The sequence below is a fragment of the Adiantum capillus-veneris genome, chromosome 10 (assembly GCF_014529385.1).
Source record: "Adiantum capillus-veneris isolate H3 chromosome 10, ASM1452938v2, whole genome shotgun sequence".
NCBI classification, from domain to species: Eukaryota; Viridiplantae; Streptophyta; class Polypodiopsida; order Polypodiales; family Pteridaceae; genus Adiantum; species Adiantum capillus-veneris.
Window position 1 is genome coordinate 65,301,462 of NC_140940.1, and position 10,824 is coordinate 65,312,285.

The following is a 10,824-nucleotide window of genomic DNA, read 5'->3' on the forward strand; positions in this document are numbered from 1 at the left end:
TAAGGGACGATGTTTATAATGATTTTTCAAACTTAATGCATTGTGCGATAGAATCGGATTTTGAAATGTAGGTTCCAAAAGAGTTAAGGGACGATGTTTATAATGATTTGTCAAACTTAATGCATTGTGCGACATAATCGGATTTTAAAGGCAGATTTTAAGAGCTTTTGGTGAGGTATTCACCATACCCAAATGTAGTTTCGTTATGTCACTAATGGATGGTGTGGGTGTCAATGTTGACACCACAAACTTGGTGGAGTGCTTATGGCAATATATAAATATACTCTTTTGGATGCTCGGATTAATCGATCTATCTCGGAGCTCTTGCATGCGTTTGTGGGTGACTCGAAGTCTGGAAGTCGCATCGGTGGTACCCTCTTGAGGTTCTTTCAACAAAAGCAAGAAATATGCAATTTTTTCTCTTTCTTGATTGACACAAATTATACGTTGAAGGTTTGGATTCATGTCTAATTCATGGTTTGCATGGTAGCTGACTTTGGGCGATATGGCGTTCGGAGGGGACAAAGATGCAGACAACAAAAATGCTTGAAGGAGAGAGGATTTTGCAAAGGTTTCAAACCACACAATTTAGCTTTCAGGTTATAAATGAAGGGCCACTTCTCTTCAAGATTCAAAGTACCACAAATGAGAGTATATGGTATCATGTCAGCTTGCAAAGCAATTATTGTGATTGTCTAGATTGGAACAGCTAGTGTAAGCATCTTAATGGTGTTTGAATGGTAGTACTGACTCATTTTCTTCGTTTGAAAGAATTTCTATATGGTGCACATGAAGACGCATCCAACATCTACAAAGATGCCATGCATCGTGATTTTGAAGCGCACGATAGTGACAATGATATACAAGAGAGGAAAGATGATGTGATGGATCTCATCAACCACCTCAAGGATGCACTGTCAACTATACAGAAAGAGGTGTATTTCAAGGATCCCAAAGAGATTGAAGTCATCAAGCAACAATTGCAAAACATGAAAGGGACACTCTTGAAGGGGATCGGGGAGCACCACAGACGGAGAGTGAGAGAGAGAGAGAAGGAGACACACACGATGTGGCTGGGGAGACTGTGAAGTGGCAGCTCCCCCTATACAATATACTCACTATAAGTATAAGGTAACAGTGGGCGGGCGCCCATGACCCGGGCGACCGGTCAAGGCACATAGGCCTTAACCCCAACAACCTCCCACTTAAAGGCCAATGTGCCTTTAAGCAAGATCTAGTAGTGTACAACTAATAGAAGGTGAGATATTCTCTTAACCTATGCCCACTGACTCTCGATGAGCTAGTGCATCCGGCTCTACTGATAGACAAACATCCCGCTGCGGAAGCCACACAGAGCTAGCTCCAAGCTCTGCAAAGAGTCTACAAGAGCTCATGCACTCCTGCAAGTATCGGTCCAATACATGCAAACCTCCCCTATGCTCTATGCCGAGATCAGTCATCGAACAACTAATCAACCCTGCTGCAAATGCTCCCACTGCAGCTGCTATGTCGGGCCTCGAGATCAGCATCTCGTACATGAGGACTCCGAACGTTGATGCAACCCTGGCAACCTCTGCCACCTCCAACTCAGAACTCAACTCATGGCAATCCTGTCCCCTATCATAGAGACCATGGCACTCTGACTCCGAGCTCTGGAGTGACTCCTCGTGCCCACCACATATCACATGTGTACCAAGAGTATCCATCTGTCCTGAATCTGCATCAAGCTCTGGCATAAGCATATCAAGAAATGACTCCACAATAGCCGACATCTCAGCATCCATGTGAGTCATCTCTGTCATCACCTCTGATGACTCATCCTGCTGTGACTCACTAGAGCTATCCCGCTCTACCCGTGCATCCGTAGACGCAACCTGCACAACAAGGTCACTGCTCTGCACTCCATGCAAAGCATCCCGCAACCCACAAGCAAAAGAGACTCGCCTGCTCTTTCGCTCTCTACTTGGCTGCATGATCACAGAGACAACACCGTCTCTCCCGTGATCCACATGCAATGGGTAACCTGTACCACTCCTGGCACCTCTCGCAATCACTAGCGAACCCAAACGTATCACAAAATCTCGCTCTCGTAGCGAAATCTGACATCCACAATCACTAAGCTGACCAATCGAGATCAAATTCACTGTCAAATCTGGTACATAGCGCACATGTCGTAACAAGTAAGATGCACCACTCGGTAATGACAGTCTCACATCTCCTGCACCTGCTATTGCATGCAGCGATCCATCGGTCAAACGTACACTGCCAAGCATCCCGCTAGAATAGCTACAAAACCATGCACGATGCGGCGTGACATGAAACATAGCATCTGCGTCTAGCAACCACTACGAAGGGAGTGCACTATCCACATGTATAGCATCTCGTGCATAGCTCGAGGTAAAAGTGACATCCCCGTCACTAGTATACTCCGACACTACATGTGCCTCAACTGTCAAAGCAACTGAGTCCATGGCATCACTACATACATCTCTGAGACTGCCATGTCTCCTACGATGTCGCATACGACGAAAACAACGCTGTCTAACGTGTCCAGAATGACCACAATACCAACATGTCACCTGTCGGCGTGCTCGTGAATGTACATGTCTCACACGAGTCCATGATGACTCAGATCTATCATACATTTCATGTAATCTGCGCCAAAGTGCTCTCGAAGTAGTCTCATACATAACAAGAGCATATACAGATTCCGCAAGGTGCAAAGAGAGTGTAGATAGTGCCATCTCCTCTAGCTCCTGCCACTGATCGTCAGACATGTTTGAAGGTCTACCTACATCACCACTCAATGGTCGATGCAACCCTCGTTGTGTCAATGCATCAAGCATACACTCTCTCCATGCTGCAAAGTCTGACCCATCAAACATGCACATTTCGGAGAGATCATAATCTGAGCGATCATCTGTCTCTGCCATGAGCAGAATGTAGCAAACTAGAAAGCAAAACCACCTCACCAACAACACCTGGAAACTGTCTACAAATATGACCAGAAACACAATGTAAAACCTGTGAGACACACTCCAAAATAGAGCTCCCGCAATGTCAACCAAATCAGCCATAAACTGGCTCGAATCGCATCAACAAAAGTCTGCAAATATGGCTGCAAATCAGTCCCAAAATTCAGCTCTTAAACAGCTGCATAAACAAGTCACAAATGTGTCCCAGATCAGTCTACAACTGAGCCATACATGGACACCTGCAAAGAGGAAACAATGGCTGAAAATTCAGCACCCAAATAAGCCCTCAAACCTGCCTGTAAACTTGTAAACCTGTAGCTGAAACCTGCTGAAAAACCTCAAGCCATTAGTGCTCGAATCCGGCTACCTAGCTCGTAGCCACACAAGCATACATCACAACATTCACTCTTGTGAGTGTGTCAAGATAACTGTACGCCTGTCAAACCCGTGAGCTAATCACCAAGCCCACAATGTGCGGTATCGATGCATACACACGCACAAATCTCCCACCTGCAGAGAACACCGCACGCAAATGCTGAGTGCAACCCGCAATCTCTACCTAGATCGCATGAATGATACGCATAAAACTCCTGGGAAAATTTCGCCAGAGTTTCGTCAGTAAAACGGCCACAAAACCAGTAACCAAACTGACTGCACGCTCAAAACCATGAGCAACCAAAGCGCATCAAACCGCACTCCAAATTCATGCACCAATCTCCACACTTTGCATACATCATTGCAAACACCTGCAAATCTAGTACACAAATATCTTCTCTACCTGTGACTGCCAAAAAACATGCTCGAGGCATACATTGCCGAGCTCAAAATGCAATCACATTAGTCTCCCTGAGCATCAAACCACATAAAGCATACATCGTATCCTCCCACCTGTGAGGAAACTTGCAGCAAATATCACTCTCACATCTGAGAGCAAGCCATGTGTGGAATCCTCGACACACAATAAACAACTGCTGCTGCAGAAAATTCAGCGTTCAGAACTTTAAAATTCTGATATGACGAGCGCGTCTGGAGCGTGCCAAAACCCCAAGGTAGACTCCTGGATCACATGTATCCGAGTCCGGGTGTGAAAGCTATGCCAAAAAACCTCTGTTTCGACCCAAAAACGCAGCATAAACTGCCAAAAGAGGGCTGAAAAATGCAGCTCCTCAACCGTAGCTCGAATGAGGTTTCTGATGGCTCGAATGGCTTCGAAAGGGGGGTAAAACGTCAGGACGCTTGCTGGAAACGCTCTCGAAGAGCTGAATTTGCCGATGCCGAAGTCGAAACCCTGTTTGCACTCTTAAAAGTGCGCGCGCGCGGACACGATTTCGGGAATGAAATTGGCTCTCCGCTGTCGTCGTGACTGTGCACACACGCGGTCCCTCCGCACCTACGCTCTGATACCAATTGAAGGGGATCGGGGAGCACCACAGACGGAGAGTGAGAGAGAGAGAAGGAGACACACACGATGTGGGTGGGGAGACTGTGAAGTGGCAGCTCCCCCTATACAGTATACTCACTATAAGTATAGGGTAACAGTGGGCGGGCGCCCATGACCTGGGCGACCGGTCAAGGCACATAGGCCTTAACCCCAACAACTCTCAACATTTGTGATCTCTACAAAGATTGATCTTCCTACCAGAGGAAGTATTAGACATATACAGGCCCACGTTACAACAACTCGGCTTGGTCATGGTGTACCACTAGTTCGCACAAATGAACAACAACAAAGCATAGATCTTGATGGAACTAGCCAACCTTCCAAACCATTGCGTCAAACGGGCCAACTCAGACGCAAGCACCAAAGGGGTAGATCTCGTGTCCGTTCTGATAAACGACCCCGTATTTGGTGTCAAAACCTTGCTAGTGGATTCCCAAATCACACCCACGTGTCACACGTGTCACGCTCTCCTTCCAATAAAGCCTATGCACATCAAACAAAATGTCATACATTCTCTAGTGGGTCAAGTGATGCGCGTTTGTAATGAAGCTGAGAGTTTTGGGGGGCTGATCTCTTCTTACCAATCTGGTGGTGCAGAAGATGTTGAGTATTGCTTGACACTTACCCGAGAAAATGAGGAACAACTACTAGGCATCAAAGCTTCCATCGTCTCTGCACATTGTGTACAGATTACTTCTTTTCCCGAGAGTTAGAAATTTTGAAATGTTTATCATAAAAGTAATCTCAAATGTGGTGAGGTTAGTTTTATGGCACAATGGAGTGTGAGTTGTTTGCGAAGTTATGTGACAAGTTGGACACGGAGTGACATTTATACCAAAGCAAGGAGTGAGTACGGACATTCATACTACTAAAGTAGACACTTGATTGTTGATAGATGGAGATCTTGCTCTAATTATACTTACTATAACTAGAGGTGGAGATCTTGCTCTAATTATACTTACTATATCTTAGTCATCATGTGGTTTACAGATCATGCATATTGTTTTTCATATACATAATTTATCTTTAAGATCCATGATTCTATTTTTGTGGTTGGAGTTTACGTATTGTGGTAAATCTCTGACATAAGACGACTTAGGTATGAACATAAGCACCTAATATGTTGTTAGAGGTGAACAATACAAAAAGCTATAGAGACTTGACAATGATGAAAACAAACCATGCTCTGATGCCGAGTAACAAGCATGGAATCTACATGTGAACATAGTGTGCCTATGTGTACGTGTATGTGTCAGATTTGGCTCAAGACACTCAAAGCCAATCTTGAGACTTCAGTCGTTGCAAGTTCCTGATGGGACACATAGGAATTACATCGGAATAAAAGCTTCCTCTTTATGTTTATTGACCTTTTACATAGCATAGCCTTGCTTTAGCATAAGATACTCAAAAATATCACGAGACTGGGTTCTAGAAACAACAAAAGAATAAGATATGACGTTGAACAACCCATATATCTATTGAAAATTTTATAAAAAAGTGTCCCATAAGCCTGAGTGGATTAATCAAGTTCATACATGACAATATCCCATGTAAGTAAGATTCTCAGCATTGCAGCTTGCTGCAAATTACAACACAAAAAAAAAGCTATAGAGACTTGACAATGATGAAAACAAACCAGGCTCTGATGCCGAGTGACAAGCATGTAATCTACATCTGAACATAGTGTGCTTGTGTGTAAGTGTATGTGTTAGATTTAGCTCAAGACACTCAAAGCCAATCTTGAGACTTCAGTCGTCACAAGTTCCTAATGGGACACATAGGGGTTACATTGGAATAAAAGCTTCCTCTTTGTGTTTATTGACCTTTTACATAGCATAGCCTTGCTTTAGCATACAATACTCAAAAATATCACGAGATTGGGTTCTACAAGTAGCAAAAGACTAAGATATGACCCTGAACAACCCAGATATCTGTTGAAAATTCTATAAAAAAGTGTCCCATAAGCCTGAGTGGATTAATCAAGTCCAGACATGACAATATCCCATGTAAGTAAGATTCTCAGCATTGCAGCCTGTTGCAAATTACAACACACACAGAAAAAGACAAATTCCATCAACATCTATCTTCCGTGTTGATGTTTTCATTCATGGCATCTGTTCATTTAAGACGGACAAAAGTACTTTCTGAATCCAAGTTCAACAGCAAGCAGGCACCTCCTTGTTGCATTTCATAGCCTCCCCAAGGAAGAGAGGCACCAAGACCAAAAAGTGCACCATTAACAGCACCATCAGTTATCTCGACCCAGGTATCAACGTATTGTGGGGTGCGCGCGCGCGCACACACACACCACAAACAAATTTTGATCTAAATCTCATTCAAAAGAGCAAAAATTTAAAGTAATCAGCTCCCGAGTTGCACGTTTTTATCTCCTTATTTTCTACACACACACACACACACACACACACACACACACACACACACACACACACACATGCAAAGCAATTTAAAAGCAATGGCTATAATGAATATCAAACAGAAAAAAGCTGCACTCGGCAATCAAGAAATCATGGCAGCACATTTTGCATCCTGCTGAAAGCCATCACAACAAAACCTCAAAACGTGTTAAATATAACCTTCCTCACTGCTTCATTAAGAGATTCCTTAGCTAGGCAAAAACCAAGGCCCAACGGACATTGCAATGTCAAGAACACGCAAATTCAGCTCCATTTACAGGTCCAAAATCAAGCTGACTCAATAAAGAGACAAAGACCCGACTCAAGCAAAAGCAGCAGCCCATAACAAAGATACTCTGAAGAGAACTGGCTATTCATGCTATCTCTAGCACCATACATGTGCATCCTTGATACATAATGGCCGTTCATAAGAGATATCACAACAAGTTTCTCTTGATATTAACATCGATACAAAGTGGACCAAAATGTAGATATAGACAAGATCTGTTGACATAATCATCGATACAAAGTAGGCCATGACGACTTCCAAAGTTTGCCATTAAACAAAAAAAGGTGAACACAAAAAAGACCTAAACCATGGCCTATCCAAGTGTGACCTCACCCAAAGCCTTGTTCAACCAGGCATTGAGTTTCTGTCTCGTGAACTCGACCTCTTCATGCGCAAACCATTTCTTTTTTAACTGAAAAAAAACACAAAGCATTAGAAAGCAAAAAGTAATGAGATTTCACACTATTATGAGTGCTTCAATTAAGACAAGCAATTACCAAATTTCCTTGAGGCTTTTGATCTTTAAGAGTGGTCTTTATCAATAACCTCATTGCTGTCATCACATAATAACCACAGACGGTAGAATTTGGCTGCTGAGGACACTATAGCCAACAAACATATGTATAAGTCAACAACAAAAAATTCCGTACACAATGGAATAGCACACAATACTAAATTGCGCCCTAAACCTGTGCAGTGACGAGTTTGCAAGCTTGCCGAGGATCTTCAAGTTCTTCTTTGACTTGAAGATTTGAACAATGCTTACTAAAATGCGTTAGTACCCTTCAAACATAAGCAATCAATTAATTAAAATTATGCAAACAATTTGACCATTATGTTTAAAGCAAAAACAATGCATACCTAGACACGTGTGGTAAGAGTCTCTCCATGCAAACAATCGAAAGTGAGTCAAAGAGAAGTATAGCCGACTGTCGTCAAGAAAGAGTAGGTATACGTATGAGATGGGCATTGTAAAATGCCACAAGAATCCAATGTGATCTATATAAAGAACACACATTTAAACTTGAAGCTTTGACAGTTTTGATACTACGATAATACATAAAAGTAAAACATCCATATCCATCCAAAACGGGGAAGAAGGTAAATATGTGAGATCCTAAATCAGGTGTCCTAAAGAAATTGCTAAACGTATGATCTCCTATAGCACGCTCAGAGACAAATGGGAACCATAAGTTGTCTACCCACCACACAACTGAGAGAACATCGGGCGGCAATATGCTTTCCATCCACCTATGAAGGATGAGATACACAAGTGAACAAAGCAAAAAAAAAAAAAATGTTACTTAAGCATAAAGTTTTTTTCCTCACAATGCAAAAAGGTTGATCGTCTTTGTTGAAGCCTCAAGATCTAGAACATCGTCAATGACATGGGCATCTAACCCCGACTCAAGCTCAGCTCGAGAAGATCGCGAAACAAAAGTAACTCCCTTATGACACTTATGAAAAAATGCACACACTTACACTGTTTGCTTTCCTAATTACGTTTGCAAGATTTACATGCGAAGGAGTAAATATACGTTAGTAACACACCTATCCAAGAACTGATCCATATTGCAGTGATAGATCTCACACACAAGGCGATCATGGCTCACCAAGAAAGAAATGGTCTCGACATGCATAAAGCTAGAGGTCAATGATGAAACCAGCTACAATAACAATCAAATTATAACTTGAAATAAATATAAAAAATTGTCACTATAAAGAGAACGGGAGTGTGTATTTAAGAAAAGTAAACTTACGATGGAAAACTCATCATATGAAACTTTAATGCCCTCTTTGTCATCCCTCTCATTTTCCTCTCGAGGAATGTCAGCGTCATGTGGAACTCCATAAGCGTGAGGTTTGTACCCGCGCTTAAGTTTTTTCTCTAACTTTGCTATCCTACATGGCATGTCTGCTTCCCATGCAGACTTTTGTGCTTCAATCCATGCCTCTTCCCACTCTATTTTCGATTTTCCTTCTTTGTCAAAGACTCTTTCTCACTCTTTGGTTGCCCGCACTTGTATGTCTTTGTGAAACTTTTTTCGTGTAGCCCTAACTTTATATGCAATATCTCCAAACCTTGTAACGCATTGGCATTTAGATCTAGGAGACACTGGTCGTGGTGGCCGTTCATTGGTTTTAAGTCGCCCTGTTTGGTGCTCTGGAACGTGAGTATTTGTGATTTTGTGCACATTCTTTAGATGCGTAATAAGAAGACATCGTCTTTCATAAGAAACCTTTTGGTCAATACATGTTTGCGATGCATGACACTCACGAATAACCTTCCCATTTGTTCCCATAACCTCAATGAATGGAGAAAATTCCTGACAATGAAACGAGAAACAACATTCAATTTTTCTAATCCCTATTACATGCTTCAAAAGCCCCAAATCTCCAAAGACACACGCAATTTATGTCGACTTTGTGTGGAATTATGAGAAAAGTGAGCTCGTACACATACCTCACGATTCACCATCTTATTGTAGAAGTACTACACCCTAGACTTCCCTTGAGTTGAAGCCGCAAACATTGTAATCTCTGCACACCTTTGAAATTACTCACAATCGATCCACACCTTTGATGTAATCTCTGCACACCTATGACAAATTTCATCAGTAATGCAAGAAAGGAATTACACTGCACACCTTTGAAATTACTCACAATAGACCCACACCTTTGAAATTACTCACAATCGGCCCACACCTTTGAAATTACACTGCACACCTTTGAAAGGAATTACAATGCACACCTTTGAAATTACTCACAATCGACCTACACCTTTGATGTAATCTCTGCACACCTATGGCAGATTTCAATAGTAATGTAAGACCCCTACACCCTGCACACATTTGAAAGTTTGACCATAAGTGAGGATGGGAAAGTTCTACTCACGAATCCGGACCTGGTATGTAGAGGCAAGCAAGTTTACAGAGAGCTACTCACCTTGTTTTTTAGACCTGGTTTGAGTGAGCAAGGATAGGAACTGGTAATCTTGGACCTGGCTTGCACAGTTTTTTGTGAGTAGAGCAATGTTGGTATAATTCATGAGCAGAGCCTTGAGTAGAGCAGAGCAGTTTTTCGTGAGCAGAGCAGAGCCTTGAGTGTAATTCCTTTCGCAGGTTGGTATATCACACGCTGACGTGCAGTGTAGCAGGTTAGCAGAACGCGCAGGCTAGAAGGAAATGTAGCATAGTAGGTCGCGCAGGTCGCACAGGCTATGCAGCCAGCAGGTCGCGCAGGTTCGCAGGTCGAGCAGGAGGATTCGACAGAGCTTTACGCGTAGGCTTTTGGATTTGGGTGCGCAGAGCTCTGCGTCATAATTGGAATGCATGCCCGTCACTTTCCCTCTGGACTCTGCGCCCCCAAAATTCTTAATTCTCCTGAATCAAAATGAATGGCCGATTTTATCACCACCGTAGATCTCTTGAGTTGGACCCCATGTTACATATAGAGAAGGGCAACAACGGCCTTTTGCTTGTGTGTGTAGTTGACAGAGACGGGCCGTTTTTGATAGAATGCAAGAGAGTTAATTTTTTTTTCTCTTTTAACGTGAGCCTCACACACCTCATGTGTGCAAGGGACCGCTCCCACCCCGACTCCAAACTCCTCGACCCCGTTTTCTCCCATCACTAAAGCTCTCGGCAATCCAACAGTGAGAGTGTGAGCGAGGGAGAAAGAGTGAGAGAGAGAGATAGCTCTTCT

General features: G+C 42.9%; 1 protein-coding gene and 1 pseudogene across 1 annotated transcript; both read right to left on the reverse strand.

Moving 5' to 3' along the window:
- Nucleotides 1–7,173: 7,173 nt before the first annotated feature.
- Nucleotides 7,174–10,530, reverse strand: LOC147448969 (uncharacterized). The gene is made up of 8 exons (XM_086522493.1): nucleotides 10,066–10,530; nucleotides 9,872–9,961; nucleotides 9,698–9,711; nucleotides 9,584–9,613; nucleotides 7,981–8,048; nucleotides 7,809–7,902; nucleotides 7,617–7,721; nucleotides 7,174–7,531 (listed from the first exon to the last, which is right to left on the reverse strand). The coding sequence occupies exons 1-8, from the start codon at nucleotides 10,166–10,168 to the stop codon at nucleotides 7,433–7,435; spliced, it is 603 nt and encodes a 200-aa protein (XP_086378619.1). The 5' UTR covers nucleotides 10,169–10,530; the 3' UTR covers nucleotides 7,174–7,432.
- LOC147448970 (uncharacterized) lies at nucleotides 8,125–9,573 on the reverse strand (annotated as a pseudogene).
- Nucleotides 10,531–10,824: the final 294 nt, after the last annotated feature.

Bases quoted from the DNA above. Each gene is read 5' to 3' on its own strand.
- LOC147448969 (XM_086522493.1), bottom strand. From the start codon at position 10,168: ATGAATTATACCAACATTGCTCTACTCACAAAAAACTGTGCAAGCCAG. The intron at 9,962-10,065 runs GTGAGTAGCTCT...AAATGTGTGCAG, and splicing joins AACCAGGTCTAAAAAACAAG to GGTGTAGGGGTCTTACATTA. The intron at 7,532-7,616 runs GTAATTGCTTGT...GTTTTTTTTCAG, and splicing joins AAAAGCCTCAAGGAAATTTG to TTAAAAAAGAAATGGTTTGC.